General features: G+C 44.2%; 1 protein-coding gene across 2 annotated transcripts in view; it reads left to right on the top strand.

Moving 5' to 3' along the window:
• The window catches only part of LOC142893402 (RAS guanyl-releasing protein 2-like), a 35,777-nt gene extending 19,235 nt beyond the window's left edge, over positions 1-16,542 (top strand). The window contains exons 9-17 of one of the 2 annotated variants that reach the window (XM_076033951.1): positions 89-370; positions 3,929-4,003; positions 4,290-4,409; positions 5,572-5,687; positions 5,781-5,922; positions 9,745-9,781; positions 12,480-12,638; positions 13,651-13,713; positions 14,894-16,542. In XM_076033951.1, coding sequence (XP_075890066.1) covers positions 89-370; positions 3,929-4,003; positions 4,290-4,409; positions 5,572-5,687; positions 5,781-5,922; positions 9,745-9,781; positions 12,480-12,638; positions 13,651-13,709 — 990 coding nt within the window. In that variant the 3' untranslated portion in view covers positions 13,710-13,713; positions 14,894-16,542. Of the gene's footprint in view, positions 1-88; positions 371-3,928; positions 4,004-4,286; positions 4,410-5,571; positions 5,688-5,780; positions 5,923-9,744; positions 9,782-12,479; positions 12,639-13,650; positions 13,714-14,893 lie in introns of both variants that reach the window. The other variant, XM_076033950.1, reaches the window with a different exon arrangement.
• Positions 16,543-20,090: the final 3,548 nt, after the last annotated feature.

Below are 20,090 nucleotides of genomic sequence, written 5' to 3'. Positions count from 1 at the left end.
TTTTTTGTGATGTCACAAAGGGCACTGACACCTCTTCCTGGTTAGTGACAACAAGACACCGTGACACTGATCATGAACTCGGTTGCAGGTTTTCAACAGTCTCATTGAACTGGTGACATCGTGCGGGAACTACAGTCAGTACCGCAAGCGGTTCTCGGAGTGCTCGGGCTTCCGATTCCCCATCCTCGGCGTGCACCTCAAGGACCTCATAGCCGTGCACGTGGCACTGCCGGATTGGGCCGACAAAGAGAAGACGCGCGTCAACCTGACCAAGACCCAGCAGCTTTACACCATCCTTCTGGAGCTCGCACTCATCCAGAACACCCCACCCAACATTGACGCCAACACAGACCTGGTCAACCTGCTAACGGTGAGTGTCAGCGGTGCACAGGACTTGCCGTGTGTGTGTGTGTGTGTGTGTGTGTGTGTGTGTGTGTGTGTGTGTGTGTGTGTGTGTGTGTGTGTGTGTCACTTAGACCCAATGCCAATTCTATTTTTTCCCCTATAACCCTTGACCCATGGAACCAAGGGTTATAGCAGCTGAGATTTCTTCCAATGAATTAAGATGCCCCTTCATCACTGACTCATCAGAAGGCGCCATTAGCTTCTATGTCTGCAGCAGCTCTGACAGGCTTTCTGAAAGCTTAGAAAAACTCACTGTTGATGGACTGCAGACTGGTTGTCATACGACATTAAATGGAGGTAGAGCAACATTAAAGGAGATTGCAAACAATAATAAATATGTGACGGTATGTTACTGTACATTTAAATGTGACTGAAAGCTACTGATGTGTCACAGACAAACAGCATTTTTTTTTTTGAAAAGGAGGACCATTATCTGAACAAGAACTCAAAGAGAATTAAAATAAGAAAGCACAATGTTTTCTGTAAGTTTCAAGTCTTTATTAACAGATTCCGCTGCTGTCTTGTGTAGTGGAATCATCTTCTCAAAGAAATATCTCATTCTCTTCTGTTTGAAGTGTGGTCTCTGTTTGAAGGGCTAGTTAGCCCTCACACTTAACCCTACCCCTGTGTCTCTATAATTACTGGACACTCTAGCCCTTCATGGGAATGTGCAAAATGGAGGAGAAGGGCGAAGAGGTAGCATTTGGCCTAAAACAACAATATGCACTTGTTAAATTGCGTCCCGAACGAGTTGCTTTGACGCCTTGTGAATCATCAGTCTTTGTGAATGCAGATCCAGACAGCAGTGTTGTAGGAGATTTGAGGTGGACCAATTGTTTCCAAATGGTTTAATGGGCAGTGATGCCCAGAATTAGTACCGCCGCACTGCGATTGGCTCATGGTCAGAGAAACTGTTCAGGAGCCCAGCCAGCTGGGATTGTGTACAGACAAAAGGCGATTGATGTAACCGATTGTAACACAACTAACGCGAGCACCAGAGGAGAGGTGCACTAAATACATTCAGGACATATGGAGTGATCGTAGGAATATTTTTCATGGAGAAGTGCAAAGAAGAAGAACCGACCAGGGAATGCAAGTTAGCACATAAGTTGTTTATATTGGCCAGCAAGTACAAAATACATCAGGCCCACTTTCACTGCACGTTAAGTACATTTAATCTCTGAAGGGGCTTATTGAAGAACTATAAAACATGGACTTCCTGCCAAGGGATGCACTGGCATCATCTCTAATTTCTTTAATTTTTGCTCCTGACTCGCATTTGTTTACCAGACATTTCCAAAAAACATAAAATCATAGAATCCTCGGCTGTCAAACCAAGTATCGGACATGTGGGGGTAAAAAGTCACATGGGAGGATGGAGGAGTGGTGGTGGGTGTTTTCACTCTTTGTTGTATTAAAATATTGACAATGGTAACCAAAGCAATACAATTTTTTGTGTTGCAATATATTTGCTTCCAACATTTTTGTTTTCTTTGTCTTTGTACCTATCATGCTGATTTTTCACCAGGCTTGATTTTGTTAACGTATAACAACCAAAACGCACATCTTTGAAATTATACATTTTTTACATCCTTTTGAACATATGCGTTTCAACCTTTCTTGAAGCACCCACCACCTACAGTCTGGTAGGGCACACAGTTGACCTTCTTAGCGCCATGGAAAAGAAAGGGATGCAAGTGGATGTTATTAAAACTGCTATGGTTAAGGCATGAAAGAACTCTGAGTAATAAAAGTCTCAGCACCACTTCTCGTGAACTTTGCTGAACTCGGTTTATTGGTAATCTGTACTAAAGCCTCTTCTCCTATTCTGTACCTCCATCAAGGACTTTCTCTGTGTAGAGGCTTTAACATACATATTTATTATATTCATATTTATTTACATATTCTACATTCAGCTGGAATATAAGCGCTAATAAGTAATGTAATGTAAAGATGTGTGCTGCTATCTTCTACAGCCGCACTCTTGCTAATGTCTTTGAGATCAATCATCTCCCACTCGTATCAGCCTCTTTCCTCCTGGTCTTCCTCTGTGGTTTTTCACAACACCTTGAAGCCATCAACCTTTGCTTTCATCACAACTTTGGCACTCATGCCACATGCCTCTTTATTTGCAGCCATTAAAAATCAGATGGTGTCGGCGCGATTTCAGAGTTCAAGTCTAAGCAGTCCAACTTTCATGCACTGTAAGACAAGATACATGCTGCTAAACATCCGTCTTTCTTTACTTGTGATCTTTATACATTTTTCAATCTTGTAAGTCTACATCAAGTCTTTGATGCTCTGGCAGATTCACTGTGTGGGTCACTTTAGTGAGGGGAGCTTGGGCACTGTCTGCATGTCGGCATCAGAGCTGAAGGACTGCTCCAACACTGACAGAACTCCTGGGCGATGTATGTTGTTTGTTTCCTTTTTTTTTTTAGAAAACGTAGATAAGGGTTTCCCAGATCCTCGAGGGGAGAGCTCTGAATCTGAACAATCCTGAGAGCTCAATCATTCGATCTGATGGCAGGTGTTTCTCTGAGATTGCAGCTGGTTCCCCTCTTCCTTTACTTTTTTTCCCCAATAGAAATCACAGAAAACAACTCGACAGGTTTCAGAGCTTAGTGGCACCTGGGACACTTGCTGACAGTCAATATCTAATTATCTTATGCCAGTGCTAATTGCAGTCAGGTAGGCTTAAGTCAACAGTTAAATGTTGGAAAAATAGTCAAATAACTTGAATGAAGACAGCCCTGACAATAGTGTACTGCTCTGACAGGGAGGCTGCACAGGTTCAGAATAGAACTTCCTCCTGAAGCACATTCATTAGTCTTTTAAGAGAGGAGATTAGACCGTCTCAGATTTGATGACAGGTTAAGTGCACTTAACCTCATCTCCAAAACAGCCCAACTGAAGTACACAGTGTGCTTTCTTTAGCGCTCACCGTTTGAACTCAATAAAACAGCAACAGCAACTCAGTGGGAATAATGTGAGGCTAACAATAGGTGCAGTTGGTGTCTATGTGCCGTACTTATATGTGGGGTCTGAACTGAGGCTGCAATGAGAAGAATGACAAAAGACTCAAAAGGGTACAAATCTGTGAAAGGGGAAAGTATTTGCAAAATCAAAATATAGAATCACGTGGTGATCGTCATCATCATCATCATCAGTCATAATAATCCATCATCAGTCACCAATCATCATCGTCCTTGTGCATACATGGGATACATTCATGTGTTTATATGTATGCATGTTAGTTTTTTTTCTTCAACTTCATCATCACATCTGCTACAAGAAAGTGGATCGTCAGAAAACATATTAACAGCAATGGATAAAAGTTTGCAGAATACTTTTATCCATTAGGTGGTACTAAATTTAACACACTGGCTCTGGACTGAAATATTGAATCTTACCTGCAAAATTATATTGGGCTGGTTGATATTTACAGTGCTGTTTTTAAATGAAGCTTTATCCTTACTCATTATAGCTCGTCATGACAAAATCTTTCTCCTTTCATGTGAAGGTGTCTCTGGACCAGTACCACACCGAGGAAGAGATCTACCAGATGTCTCTCCAGAGAGAACCTCGAAAGGCAGCGGTGAGCCGCAAACTGTCAAGGACCTCGTAGTTTTATTCCTCCACACTCGGCGCAGCCTCCTCCTTTCTGTTTACACAGAATGGCACTGATACCCACTGCAGCCGTCCTGGAATAGCTGTTAGTTTGCTGCAGCATTCGGCGCATATTGGAAATCTTTATTTTCTCACAACATTTTGACCCTTAAAAGTCTCTCGCTTCCTTTGTAAAAATCATAGCATCGGCTTCTCCCCTGCAGTCTTATCGATGTCTTTTGGTTGGTTTGGCTTTCCCTCCTACTTCACAGCAGAACTCTAGCCCCACCCCCGCGCCTGACCCCAAGCCCACCATGATCGATGACTGGGCCGTGTCAGTGAAGCCCAGCGCCGACCCCACCATCATCAAAAAGCACATCGAGAAGATGGTAGAGGTGAGTTGTTTTGTTTTTTTTTGCCGCCAACACGTCCTGCTTCCTTTCTGCTGACGATGCAGGTCACATTGCGGGGGTTGGAGGTTGTCAGGGGAATTTTACTTGTTGTTCCTTGCACCAAAACCTGCATCACTGCAACTCAACTGGTGTGTGAAAAGAAGTCTTGCAATCCTTACTTGTTAATTGTTGGTCAAAGAATCAAACAATTGTTCTTTGTCCTCACTGGATTCTATTTTGATTGATGGCCAGTTGTGTGAGTAACTTACTGAGATTATGAAGCACAATGTTTCTTACAGAGAAGAAAAACAAAACAAAACGTAATAGCCTTTGACAAGGAGGCCCAGATGACAACAGGCAGCTCGTCGTAAAGCCTGTAATGTTTCTCTGAACGCAGCAACTCGCCAATCTGAGCAATTTTGAGGAGAATTTTGGGACTTTGTCTACGAGCAGCGAGGGAAGAGAAGCAACCGGTATAAGTCACTGTTTACTGTCTGCTGGATGTCTGGGAGACTCGGATAAATGCAAATTCGCTGAAGCTGCATTGGAAAGTCTCTCCTTGTTACATTCATGGGAGTTGGGAGGATGTACGTTTAGTATTGCAGTCAGACACCAGCACCGCTGCTTGCTATTTTGAAAAAAAAAAAAAAAAAGTTGTGTGCTGTGAATTCCGTTGTTAGTTTTATACTAATTAAGGCTCAATGTTTTTATTATCACATCTGCTAAAGAACCCTATTTTTATTGTTTTTCATTAACAAAACAAAAAGCAATCTGGGGCTGGTGTGTAACATTTTAAAGGTATCCACTTTTTAAATGTATCTATTATGTAGATACAGTAGCTTCGAATATGCTTCCGTGGTTTAACATTTCGTAGCATCAAATCTAAGTTGCACTGTTGCAACAGGAAGTTGAATACATAACTATTTCTATGCATCATGCTGCAACATCTAGTTATCTAGAGGGCGCTCTAGGCTCCAGCTGTTGGTAGAAAGTCCTGGCGGGAAGCCTACATTCAGGAAAAGATGTCCATATATGTGCTAGTAAAAAGCCAAACAGTTTACTGTTTGGTGTCCCGCATCCTCCATGTCTTTTCTAATACCTGATATCAATATGATTGAATTAAATCCAGCATTGAAACCATTGATTCCACGCCTCATGTCCACAGTCAGTCTTCAAGAACTTCGACACAGACGGTGACGGCCACATCTCCAGGGATGAATTTGAGGCCATCAGGAACAACTTCCCTTACCTCAGCAAGTTTGGAGAACTGGACAAAAACCAGTGAGTTGAACTTGACACGCTCTCACTTTGACAGCGTCCCTTCTTGCCCAGCCTGGGAGACGAGATCTCACCGGTGCCGCCCTTCATTTACAGAGACGGCCAGATCAGCCGGGAGGAGATGATCGACTACTTCATGAAAGCCAGCTCGCTGCTCAACTGCAAGATGGGCTTCATCCACATGTTCACTGAGGCCACCTACGTCAAACCCACATTCTGCGAGCACTGCGCCGGCTTTGTGAGTAAACACTCGGACTTTGTTATGTCTTTGTGAGATTGGAGATTCCCTCTTTAAATACAGGAACAGCTGCGTGATTCGTAAACGTTGCGCCCGGCTGATATTAATCTCCCCTCTGTTTGCCTCGACCATCCCCCCCCGCATTGATTTCCTCGCTACACAGTCCACGGCACGTGTCATGGCGGGTTTAGAAGGTCAGAGGTCGGGCGCGCCTGCCGCTGCTGTTACCCCGTCAGCTCTCTGCACTTCATTATTTGTCGTGATGGGACCATCTCTCAGCGGCTCCTCCCTGTCAGTCCGGGGCAACGCCAATTACTTTGAGCTATGGCTACGCTGCAGAAGCTGCACTGTGGGAAATACAGCGGAGGGGTAATTGGGCGAGATGATAACCCTCCTCCGTGGCGGCGTTGCATTGGCTGTGTGCGTGTGTATTTTTGCGAGCGTGCGTGCGTGCATTCGCCCTCTTGTCCTTAACATTCCCCCAAAGTCCCTTAAGGGGCCTTTTGTTATTTAGACACAGACAGTGAGTCAGCAATGGGCCGTAATGAGAACAGGAACAGGGCTCTCATGTTGAACTGCAGGCGACGCTGTGGAGAGATGCACTCAGAGTGTGCCAGTGTGCCATAGATGATGTGAATCCATACGGTGACTTTTTAATGGTCTTCAATGGGCAGGAAAAAAAACAAAACGCAAACGCATTCTCTGGAGGAAACTTGTGCATTTCTGTGCCATCATGAGGGGAAATTCAGAATAGCAAGCGGAGTGAGAGAGATAAGAGCTCCTTCCTTTGAGGTGAGTCTGTGTGTGTGTGTGTCTGCCTGCCTGCCTGCCTGTGTGTGTGAGGTTGACACGGGGGCTGCTTCCTCCGCTGCCTGCCTTGGTGTTTTCCTCCCTTGGCTGCTGTGCAAAAACAATATTTTGCCGCGGTCCATTTTTTGAACACTTGCTAAAAACCGCCGCCGCAGGAGGCCGCACAGGACAGGCCGGGGGCTCCCGCAAACACAGCAGAGTTCCCAGTCGGCTCCGCTGACTCACTTGATCCTCAGAACCCTCTGAAGTTTGTGCCTGAAGGCACCTTTTAACCTGAACGTTCCCACGTTGTACCCATTTTCCGATCTTTATCTAACATGCCTGTGTTCATTGGAGCAGGCTTGCATGCTTCATTGCTTAAAATAAAAAACAACTGTACAGATTTCCAGAAGAGAGAATACTTAGCCCTCTGTTTACAGCTTCTCTAAAAAAAAACAAAAAAACTTTACTTCCTGCTAAAGCTGCAAAGGCTTTGGTGAACCTTCGATGAGTTTTGGAAGGAGACAAAAACAGGATGTCTGTGAAGTGGTCTTAGAGGGCAAATCCTGCCCTTTGTGACATCACAAAGAGGCTTATGTTTGTGCTTTAGCTCACATTTTCTGAAAAGAGGAAGTAAACAATGTACTTCTCTTATTTCTGGACGTTCTTTTTTCTGGGGAGTTCCTTGAGAGGCTGGAAACGGACTGTCAGAAACTAAGAGTGAACTTTGTACATTGTGAATCTTTCACATCTTAATGAATGGCTCCAAACTAAGTTTTCGGAAAGCATCACAGAGACGGCATGTCCATCACAGAGCTGTTTCAGCGTCTGACAAGACACAAGACAGCTTGAAGCTGACTATTTTTTTGATGTCTCTGTGGGCTTTTTTTCAGTTGAGCTGTGGAGAAATGTGAAGAGAAGCAAGTGGTGCTTTTTTTTCTTCTTCTCTCTTTTACCGCTTGGGGGTTACGCAATCTTTCAGCGACTCCACTCCACTCAAAAGCAAAGTTCTTTTTTGCTGAGGGAATACGCGGCCTATCAGTCACATGTACTCTAAGCTGTCTCTTGAAGCAATCTGTTCTATAAAAGCAAACAAATCACACACATTTATTGTCCAACAGAGTGACTTCCCTGGCTGCAGGAGATTCCTTTTTATTTATGTGGCGCATTAAGGTTGACGCTGTGAGGCAGAGCTCGGCAGTTGAGTTTACCAGGCTGGGTTACACGTCTCGACGGAAGGCCACAATAAATACGTCCCGGAAGCGGTTAAAAAGATGCGACCTTGTGTCCTTTGGTACAAGACGCAGGTCACTGAGGAGAGATATCGTGCCTCTGCTCGTGCTCTGCCGTTCTTCCTCTTTTCTCAGTTATTTTCCCTTTTTGTTCCTCTGTTTTTAAATGCGCAGGAACAAAGTTGCTCTTGGACGAGTTTATTAGTGGCTCTAGTCTATTTCCCTGGACTGTTAGTCATAAATATCTAATGCAACATGCATTGCTCCCATTTTAAGATGTCCAGCTCATTAGCTGAGGTTTCTCGTGCAGTCGCAGATAAATCATTGATTCAAATGCTGTTGAGCTTGCAAGAGGTCATTATTACGATGTCACAGAGCGTCGCTGTTTTTTTTTTTTTTTTTTGCTATCATTCCGCTGCCACCGCTGCTGCCAAAAGCGTTTTCCCCCGCATTAAAATGCAGACGCTCCAATTTAGATCTGTTTCTTTTAAAGTTAATCATACACGCTTCCCCCAAGGCTGACACTGAGCTGCTAAACAAAGCGGTGAGGCACCGCTTCTCCCACTCCTATTTGTAGTGCATTTGTTTTTCAAGTCGACCGTGCCTCTAAAGGTCAGTCAGTGTAGGCAGAGCTGTGATGATGCTTTTTCTGTTCAGATGTCGAGTTCATAACTGGCTTCTCTTTGTTATGGAGCCTCCGATCGCGTTGCCCGCTGCGCGCGTGCGTGCTCTGCCGCGTGTGTTCGTGTGCACGCACTGTGTGTGTGTGTGGAGGTCAGGGTATTTTGCACCTCGTCAGATGTGCCAGTGCAGTGTGTGATCTCCAGCGCGGCTCTTTCATGTCATTGTTCCCGCCGCGCTCTGGCCGCTCCCATCATCCCTCTTGATCTCACCGTCCCGCCAACCCCTTCCTCAGCCTGTATTTCCTACTTTGTCACTGTGAAGTGTACGCTGTATTCCTTTCTCTCCCCTCCCCTCGTGGGTGACAGTGGAGGACACGAGGCGTGAAGAGAATGCTTCACACGTCTTTGCAAGTCATGCCTCGTTGTGGTTGATGGTGTACAACTGTGCGAACATGCACAACGCTACTATTTTGCACGAGAGACAAATAGACAAATCAAAACAACGCAATTCCTTTGCATTTTGGTATATTACCTGAATAAGTTGACTTAACCTATGGAGTGCATGCACTGCGCACTCTAATATTTTGGCTGGGTGCACTCCTTCTGGTGGCTGTTATTTATGAGATGTATAATGTGCTGTTCAGCACAAAAAAAGAGTCCAGTTCTCTGAAAATATGACTTTGACTACGTATTTTTCCCCCAGTATGTTATACCAGCCATATATCAGCTTGTTCTATTAAACAATAATGACAACTTGTTATTGTGTCATGCAAATTGATGCTGCAGTGCAGATTTAATGACCCAGTGTGTAAGATTTAGTCGACAAGGAAGCATACTGCAAAGAATATTCAAGTGTTCTTATATAAGCTCTGATGTGACGGTGAAGTCACTCAACTCTCTCCCAGCAAATTCAAGATCTGACCACTGTGGAAATAAGACCAAGGAGATTTCTGAGCTTAACCTGTGTGCAGTTTAACTGATATTATTCAAGAATAATGTATTGGAAGTATACTACTAATAATGTACTGTACACTTATTTTCTGCAGCAATCTGAGGAATCTATTTTGAGAAAAATCAAACATCTAATTGTTTTAGTAATTCTTATCTTTGATGTGAAAAAACAATGAAAACCAAACAACTGGAAATGAAAATTCATATTGTTCTTTGTCTTCTCCTAGATATGGGGATTCTACAAGCAAGGCTACAAGTGTAAAGGTAGGCAATCAATTTTCTCTTCTCCAGTCCGCTGAATGATTCTGCGTTCCATCCAGAGGAATCGATTCCCAGCACGCACGCACACAGACATTCACCCCTCCATAGAAAAACCTCCTCCGAGAGTTGAGTAAATGCCATAGACTCAGGAACCGCAGCAAATATGTTACAGTCTTAATGGATCCGTATCCACGCACGAACAGTTGGATGAGCTCCATCAGCTGAGACCGCAGCCGCACACATTGCACAATTATTTCTCTCCTCTCCAGGCCCCTGGTAGAACAGCTGGCTTAACTCACTAACATACATGACTCCCATGATGCTCTGGGATGGCTGCGCTGGAACAAGCTAGTCGTGTAGAACCTGTTTGGAATCAGCATTTGATAAGATGTGGCAATTTGCAGTCATAAAAACAGCTGAATTGGTAAATTTGATAAAAAAATTATTCCAACAAGTCTGTTTTGGTAAATGAGGGTGTTCAACATGTCTTTTATTAATTCACTGCAGTTGTTGCCTTGATTAGCAATACGTGGTCATTGATTTTTAAATATAGACTTTATTATTAAAAAGTTGTGATCTGCAGGAATAAGTTAAATAACTTCAACAACTGACCTCTGGATGTTTTCATCCAGATTTCAAGAGCAACAAAATTTTGCAACATAAATCATCCAAATGTGTTCCTCAAACCTGTGTCAATCTGTTTGTACACGATTTGACTCTACGTTGTGTCATTTAAACCTGTAAAGTAGATGAAGTGGTTGAGTTGCCGCAGTTGATGAGGTTGCCGGCAACTAGTTCGCAGTCTTTTTGCTATTTATCATCAGCGCAAGTGTGGGTTCATCTCAGTCTGGCAAAGAGTTGCATAGCAACACAGGTAATGAAGGCTCCCTGGGGCCTCTGAGGTCTCGCATTCTGCCATCCACCTTGTCATTAGCGGGAAGAGCAGAGACGATTCCATCAGCTCCTAATTGCATAATTATGCCGACGTGCCCGACTTTAATCAATTTGGACACATCTCGGTTTATATTTCTGGAAGGTAGCGCGCGTCATTAACGAGACAAATATGCCTGCGAAATGTCAGCTCGCGCGAAAGAGAGAGAGATAAGACGGGACTTTGTGCGCACACACGCACTCGAAGCACTCAGCCGGACTGTCCTCGCTGCATCCGACCGGGGGAGTGTGTTCTGGCGTGATCCGATGCATTAATGAGACCACAGGAAGTCAATGAGAAAAGGCCCACAGCCATTCATTCCCATTAGCATTGTTAGAATTGTGCTAGTGGAGAGAGCGAGGGAGAGAGAGAGTGACGGCGACTGACCAAATTGAAACAAATCGCAGTGCAGGATTGTGTGTTGGAAGCTCTTGGTGTGTGTGTGTGTGTGTGTGTGTGTGTGTGTGGGGCTGCTGAGATATTTCGACTCTGCTCTCCTATTAATAGAATACAGCGATGATGTCATAGCAATGAGCCCGACTCCTGACGATTGTTGACCTTTTTGGAATGAACCTTAATCAGGGAGAAATTTTACTCCTCTGTTCTTTCATAAAGCCGTTGAATATTGATCCACGTCAGCTGTAATACAAGCTTCATATGGGCCAGCAGCTGGCAGTAGAGCTTCACGTCGTGATGACACAGAATTACCTTTTTGCACCAGGTGGTGGGGAATTCACAACAGCCTTGTCTCTATCCGTATGCAAAGGGAATATTCTGAAAGTTCACCGAAAGGGAACTCATGTGAATGGAACTGATACTGCTTTGTTGGCAACACGCGCTCGTTATTGTTGTGACAAAAAGTAGATGTGCGAGAGGTCACATCCTGAAAGCAAAGCAAGTCGTTGCCACAGCAATGGGCAACATTTGCTCGATGATGTGAGGGTCACGGAGATCTGACGTGAGACATTCATCTTCTGTTGTTGTTGCTGCTGCGAGTTATGGAGAGACTGCAAAGACATTGTCGGCGTCCATCAGTTCAGCAAGTGTTGAGTCTCCCTTGATTGCCTTCCTTGTATCTGTTTTTTTCAGAAGTATAAACCCACCTCATTCCAGCCGATAAACCTTTTTGTAAACGATTTTAAAAACGTTTTTTGTGCCAAATTGATGCTTATGATGTCACAAAGGGCTACTACTGACTCTGCTGGAGTTCACTCAATGACAATTTAACATTTCATGCTGCCACGTGCGTTTTTGTGTTTGTGTGTATATCCGCGAGCATTGTGCGCACAGTACGTCTGCACGTCGTCCCCGCTCGCATTTCATTCATTCGTCCATTTCTCATTTCATTTCCACCCGCTGCCTTGCTCAACGACCCGGCGCCCCCTCCCCTCTCAGACACCCACTGGCTGCCGGCGTTGCTGTCGGGCACCGTCGGCCTCACAGTGTGCGTGTGCGAGTGTTCCTGCGTCTGCATGGCGTGTCCGAGCCCCCGCCTCCGCCCACCGCCGCCGCCGCCCCCGTTCGTCCTCCTGTTTGGAATGCACCCCCGGTCTGACCCTGTCGCTCTCTCTCCTCCCGCCTCGCACGGCCGTCCCCGGCTCTCCCCCCTCCTCCCCTTCCTCCCACCTGGCCTCCTCCGCTCCCGCCGACTCTCCCTCCCCACCCCGCGCCCCACCCGGCCTCCTCCCTCTCCTCCCTCCTCGCTCTCCCGCCGACTCTCCCTCCCCACCCGGTCCCTCCCGCTGCCGCCATTGGCCGCCGCTGCCGCAGCCTGCGGGGTGAACTGCCACAAGGCCTGCCGCGCCCGCCTGGCCGTCGAGTGCCGCAAGAGGACCAAGAGCATCAGCCACGAGGCGCCGCCTGCACTCCAGGCGAGGTCCTACAGTTTCCCACCGCCGGCCAACATGCCGCCCAGCCTGCAGAACACCGGTGAGGACGGAGCTTCAGTCAAAGGACTTCCTTTCTTTTTTTAAAGATGAATGAGGACATGTTTTTGCGATAAAGTGTTGTTTGTTTCTGATCTCTTCCATCGTTCTTGTGTTATGTTGGTGGCACAGTACGGAAGTGGGCCTTTGGTCCTCTTTTTAATTGTAAATGTTAACTATTATTAAGTAAAACCACTTGCATTCATGCAAATAGATTCCCTGTACATGTTGCACGTTGGACCTTTAAAAACTGTATTTGAAATGGCAAAAAAAAAAAAAAAAAATGATGTCTTTGTCATTAGAAAAATGATGCTTGGGGAGAAATTGTTCGACTGATGTTGAAAAAAATGTTCCAAACCTTTCAGAGTAGTAAACCACGCAAAGCTCTAAGCTGTTATTTGTGGAGAGTCAAAGATAGACATTCAAGTACATTTTTTAGTCACACTCCATTTTCTAATATACATGCAGTGATAAGCCAAGACCTCACGTTTATCTAATGTGTGTGACCTTCTAAGCACAAAACGCAATAGTAGAAAGGTTGTCACTTATTTCCACACACATAATGATTAAATTCGTACTATTTCAATTAAAAGAAAATCACAGTCGCTGCTAAAATGAGCAACACACGCAGGCACAACAAGCCATGTTTTTATTCATCAAAATGCAGAGTGCAGCTCTCAGGAAGAATTCTGGCTGAAGGCATTTTGACAAAAACATTTAGAGCAGCTTGGGGCGTCCACTTTCAGAGGAGTGCTTGTGTCCTCCTTTACAAATATAGGCCACTGACATTTGAAAGATAACATCAAAGGATAACAGCCCTTTGTAGTGACAACGTGCGGCCAGTCATTGGTAGACGCAGCGGTTCTGTTATAACTATTGTGTCTCCTGATTTGACGTTGCTGTGGACATTCTGGGTCAAAGACAAAACTGCAGTGCAGACAAGCTGCAATTCTTGCTCACAACAACAGATGTTTTAAAATTTTCCTCTGACTGACTGACTGACTTTCTGTTTCCAGTCATTGCTGAGGAGGAAATCGAGGCAGTGGAAGAGGGAGTGTTTGATGTCCACCTATAACCAGGTAAGAAATATCTCGGCTTGGAAACATTTAAACAGTGATACAAAAACATGTCCTTATATTTGGATGATAATTGAAACTTTTCCCATACGATTGTAAAAGAAATGCAACAACATATTGAGAAGGATGCACAACAAAGTAAGAGCCAGCATCCGTGCTGTGTAGCTTAGCTTTCATGCTGGGAACAGAGGAAGCAGCTGCCTTCCTGTTTCTATCCAAATGTAGCAGAATCCACCGAGCAAGCGCCTCTGACCCCCCACTGATCAAGATTAGGCCAGATTTTGTCTGTTAAACTGAGCATAAACAACAATGTAAATTGACTTGGTGGTGGTTGTGTGCGGGCCAATTTCCTGGCAGGCGGAGTAACATCCTGCTGCTCTGTCATCGCTGTAAAGTTGCCAAGGGAGAAAACTGATGTGCCGAGCCGAGAAATAGTCTGATTTGGATTCTGAGCTCTTGTGTATCTGTGATGGTTTATCTGACATATTTTTTACATTTCAAACAAAGCCACATATCTTGCCGACATCTAGGACAAACTAATCGTTTGTTGTGGCCAAATCATGTAAATATTTGGTCTTGGGACATTAAAAACCATCAGCATTTTTTATTGAAATGGCAGCCATTCCAAAGGTCCCACATTTTACCAGCATCATTTTTTATCAGCATAAGTGGGTCACAAAGTTCTGATTCCCCGAATTGCACACATATTTATATTTGATAACATGACTAAAAGGTTTTCTCATTTCTGGAGAACACTTTGTAACACTTTTGCTAATTTTTGCACAATATTTGACCTTTAACTGTCTATTGTGCGTACAGACCCATCGCAAATTTGACACATTCTCTGGATTACACAGTGAAATTCTAAGTTGAACCCAACCCAATTGGCACTGTAAACAAATGACGACTGAATCCATGTGATTCACAAGGTAACCCAAGCTGCAGACAGTCCACAAATTAAATTTATGCTAATTTGTTTGGGAACTATGTATACATTTTGCTTAGAATGTTACCTTTAAGTCAATATTCTGCCAAAAGCCCACAGAATTTGTAAAATTTTCTTCTTTCTTTTTTTTTTTAAATCGTATTTATTCTTGGTCATCAGTCAAAACAAAACAAACCAAAAACCCCTGCACATCTTGGAACGTACTGAGCTATTTTTTTTCCTTAATGCAAATTGCAGTGAGAGTCTACAGAATCCCGTGTCACAGCTGGTGGCGAGAGGGGTCGAACCAGCAAACCGTCATGGAGCCACACTCAGAATGTGCCATGCAGTACTTCAGCTCCAGTCTCTGCCCTCAGCCGCTGTGGACAACTTGCACTGAACACAAGCCAGGATACCTAGACGCTGCCACACAGTGGGCACATTCTGCAACTGCAACTCCAGTCCAGCTGTCCATCTCGCACGAATGGGACAACCAATGTGAACTGAATGTATTTGCGTAACCTCTGTCATATTCCCGCATTTTAAGTCTCTGTCGGCCAAATGTGTTGCTGTAAAAAGTAGTATATTAATACATATTAAAATATCCACAGAATTTTATTTTTGTCCTGGAATGTTTAAGTGATCGAAGTTTAAAATGAAATTTAAGCGGAACTTTGTCGCAGACTTAAATAGCTGTTGATTTTCTTTCCAATGTGCAAAGAGGTGCTGTTCTTGCCAAGAATGTAAACCCAGCTGCAGTCTCCTTTACACGAGAGTCTCTGCTTTTTATTGTGCATCGTTTCGTTTTGAAGTGCATTTCAATGGGGACCACAATAGGTGCAATTTTGATGTCCGTTAAAATATGACGAGGTTGGGCTTTCGCGCCTGACAAAAGCATCTGTTTTGCATAGAACAAAAGAGAGACAAAAGAAGCAGCTGAGAGTGCCGCGTGGGCCTTTCTAATTATTAGAGGTATACTTTGAACATTATCTTTTTTCGTCATGTTTACCTGAATGTCAGTGACTGTCTGATAGTTATGGCCGTGGTGTTATTGCAGTAATGTCTTGTGCCAGTGTGCTGATGGATGATCTCCTTCTTGCAGCGCTGTAAATGTAGCAGACATAGTAAATTGCTGCTGTCAGATGAAGCCCTCATTCCTCCTGATAGATATGGCAGAGAGGCAGAGCAGAGAAACGGTTAACTTCCCGCTGCTTCCTCTCCCCCATTCTTACATTGAGCTTTTGCGCACTGGGAGTGAACGCTACATACACAATCCACCCCAAAATTGAAAAAAACAGACACACACACACACACACAAAAAAAAACTAAACAGTTATGTGGCTCCTCATTTAACAGCAGCATGTAAATAGTACATTATTCCGATGGGAATCTGTCCTGATGTGAGGTGTATTTTCTCGTTTTTCTTTTTTTCTCTCTCTGCATGCCTCCTATGGCTTTATTCTATGGTCATTCGTTTCAATTTTATCATTACTTTTTACATTTTTTTTTTGAAGTAGCACGCAGAGTTATCATTCAGTTATGAGACAGTCTTGAAATCCCTTGCAGAGGACATGCTGCTATGGCTTTGTGCTTGAGATGAAAGAGGGATGAATCTCGACTGAGTGCCATATTGCTAACTGCTGTTTCGTCATTGAATGAGACGCCTTCAAATTGCTGTGTGTTTTTTTTTAAATTCCTCTCTGAATTGCTCAAAACGCCCTTCTGTGCCACTTCCCGCCTGATGGAGGATGTTTGTTGTCATTCTGTGAATGAATTCTTCAGACTCGCGTGTGCCCTCCCTAGTATTAAATGCAGCAGCCATCACTTCAGTATGTGTTCTGGTTGAGAATTCCTGTGACTAATAAGAATTGTGCTGAGAAAAAAAAACAACAAAACAAAAGAGAAAACGAGCCTCTGTCTTATCTTTCCTGAAATGGGAATTCAATCAGTTTCCACTCTTGTTCTCCCACAGATGTATTTTCCGCTTTCTTCCGAGCGCAGGATATTTTCAGCTTTTAGCAGTGGCTTTGATCTAAAAATACAGCCTTTTATGCCAAATGAAATACCCATTACTTTTAATGCTGGTAATTTCAGGTGAACGCTCGCAATCTTTCATGTTCCCCGCACAGAAGAACTCAGCGGCACAGATTTTTGAAAGTAATCCAAATAAGATTATAATATTTATAACTGCAAAGTATACCTGCCAGTCAGAAACAGAGTGCCTGGTTTGTTCCAAAGAAATTAGGCCAAGACTTTAAATAAGTCTACATACCAAGGCGGTTTAAATCTCAAGCAGGTGTTATTTTTTCCTTTTTACATTTTGTGTAGTACAAACTAATAGTCTAGTTTCTGTTAAACGTCCCCCCTTGGCTCCTGCACCACCATCTTGCTGTTTCATCTTTTGGAGATCCTGCTACTCGCTTCCTGAGACATTAAGGCAGTTTTCAACATCGCCGACCGCAACTTCCTCACTCTTCCAGTGTTGAAATCAATCCCACAACTGCCCTCTGACAGTTCTGCTTGAAAGTGACCCCTGTAATGTCTTACTGCAGACATTAATAATCAGCCCTGAATGAGCAGAGCTGTCTGACCGAGCCATGAACAATGTGTTGTTCGCTCTACACCTTTGGTTCAGTAGCAGTGGATTGATCTCTCTGCATTCAGCCTCCGAGTCAGCTCATATCTCATCCAGGCCAATGATACTGTTTAATGCTCTCGCGTGGGACTGTGTGGGCTCACACTGAGCTGATGAGCTGCAGAGGTGATGTGTTTATTAATTGGACTATCGACCTTCATTACACCAGTGTTAACTGCATGATTATGCAGGCGTGAGTCATTTTTTTCAGGGTAGATTTTTACTTAACTACTGAAATCCAGACAAGCAGTTAAGAGACGATGTCGCATAAAAAAAAAAAATCAAGTATGTATTATATATATGTGTATATACATGTATATATACAATTTACCATGAACATTATCCAAGTACAAGTACAATGTGGTTTGAACAGCATAAATTGAGAAAATGTATTTTAACTCATTGAACAGTCAACTAGAGTGACACCAGAAATCTGACTGGATCCGTTTGATCCACACAAGTCCATTTTTATGACAACCCAAAAGTATTTTTCAGTGTTTATCAGCAAAAAACCTTTATTTTTATTTTTATTAATCAATAAGCAATTCGCCTGCAGATAATCCACACATGTTTTGTTTGGAAATTATGTGAAAGAGTTTGAAAGTTGTTAATATGACAGCAATTACCGTGCTCAACAAATAAAGAAATTATGACGATTACTGCAATTTGCGTTGAACAGATGGCGAAATTCAACGTTTTCTGGAACTCTCCAGAGTTTTGAATAATTATTTGTGCCTCGGTGCTGCACTGAAGTCTGCAATTAAATTGAAAACAAAACAAAACAAAACGAAAATCAATAAATCAGTCATTTGGACCTGAGCTGGTGCACTTTGGCTTTTCACAACCACTGATTCAGACTTGAAGACAAAAAAAAACATGCATATACAATGAATTATCCGGCCCCTCACATCTACCCATTGTGGCTTTTGCTGCAGTTGCTCAGTCCATGTGTGGTCAATGAGCACTCAGCACAGAGGCACTCTTTCGGCTGAGTGATTGATGGCTCCTATTGGGCTACAGGGACACGCCCCCCGCCGCACAGTCCCACCCCTTCTGAAAAGCCATTTAGTGGGCAGCCTTCGCGATATTGATCTAAAAGAGTCTGGGATGAGGCAAACTGAACCGCAACTAATTACATAGTAATGAAGGAGGGGGCAGTGGGAAATAACCCAGGTCACTGTTAGCGGCTCATGCTGCAACCTTGATGGCAAGGAAAGGAAAAGGATTTGAGGCCTTATTGCAGACATTCCTCTGAAATGAGGCCTTTAATTGCCTCCTCACTGATGGCAGGGGCCCCTAACAAATGGACAGAGAATGCAATGAACTTCTCCAAGCGCCATAGATAGGACCTTTTTTTTGGGGGGGGGGGGAGGGGGACATATGGGCAGGTCGGGCTATTGGCAGCTAGGGATGCACATTAAAGGTTATCATAGAGTGAGAAGAGGATTTGGCACAACCAGTAACTACATGCAATATTGATTTGTTTCAGCGCCACATCACTCTTAGATTTCCTCTTGTAAGGCTTAATGAACAGATTATCGATTTGATGTCCGCTCATCAAAGGGCGGGACCGCTGCCAAACCCCGCTATGATCTGACGCACGCACTTCCTTTTGAACCCACCGTGACACCTGCCTCTGCAATGCCGTCCCCACGTGGAGCACCGACTGCCAGCATGTGGAGCCGCTCACCTCGGGCCAGTGCATTGGGCCATGACCGTTGCCTGCCACTTGGTGGCAATGTTGAGCTGCAAAATGTAGTTCTTGTGTGTGTGTGTGTGTGTGTGTGTGTGATAGGGACCGATTCCTGCCGAGAAGGTGGGAACAGTGCCAGTGTTATGGTACAAAACAGAGTCTCTGTCAGGGTTTCTTTTTGGTGAATCAGAATACGACATCACAATGTAGATAACGGCACCACATTCCGCCGCTGTTTGCATGCTACTTCCCATAAAATCAAGCCCATGCACATGCACAGGCGGATGCGCACTGTAAATCAAACGCAATGTTGCTTCATGCTTGTTTTTCATAAGCTGACAGTTCCCTTGCAAGCTCCCTTCCGCCCACGCGCTCCAACACAGACTGTGGAAAACCCTCCAGTAGCAGTGCCGCTACTACACTTTGCGTGCGGCTTCTTGCTTGTTTGTCAGGACTTTTGTGTGTGTGTGTTTCTTGACTTTGCTCTGATGAAAAAAAAAATGACTTGTTTTGCTTCTTATTTGTCAAAAAGAGGTCACACAGATTCAACGCCCACCAGGAGGCTCCAAGTGAAGGCAAAGTTTGAATTCAATACGGCATAGACTAGTTGATCGCAAGTAACACAAATCAGTGGCGAGGCTGCCTCCAGCTCTCAGACTGGCTTTGTCCACATTTAAAAAGCGTCTGGGCAAACAGTCTCCCTCTCAAAGTCAAAGGAGCTCTTCGAGACGGCTGCGGCATTAATTGCATTAAGCTCAACGCAGACTCGGGTGAAGCACTCGGCACTGCAGGAGTTCGGAGTCCACATTGGAGCTGAAGCACTGATGAAGCTAGTGATGTGTAAGCTGGTGGTACCTGTTAGCGCCACTCTGTCACTTGACACAAATGAAGGAGATGTGCTATCCACAGGTTCCAAAGAGTTTCCCATTTTTGGAACTTTTTTTTCTTAAGTTGGAGCAGTCTCATACAATTAATCCCCCCCCCAAAAAAAAATAAAAATAAAAATCCACATACTCAACTCGTGCAGCCCAGTGTTTTCAGTTTCAGTCCAAGCTTCCTGCTAAAACTGATGCTTTGTTGTACCCTCAACGTGTTTTTGAAAAACGAGGCGTGGGTGTTGCTGTCAC

This window comes from Nelusetta ayraudi, unplaced genomic scaffold (assembly GCF_046127955.1).
Source record: "Nelusetta ayraudi isolate G7.1 ecotype Tasmania unplaced genomic scaffold, CSIRO-AGI_Nayr_v1 ptg000042l, whole genome shotgun sequence".
Classification (NCBI taxonomy): domain Eukaryota; kingdom Metazoa; phylum Chordata; class Actinopteri; order Tetraodontiformes; family Monacanthidae; genus Nelusetta; species Nelusetta ayraudi.
This window is presented reverse-complemented; position numbering and strand designations above follow the sequence as displayed.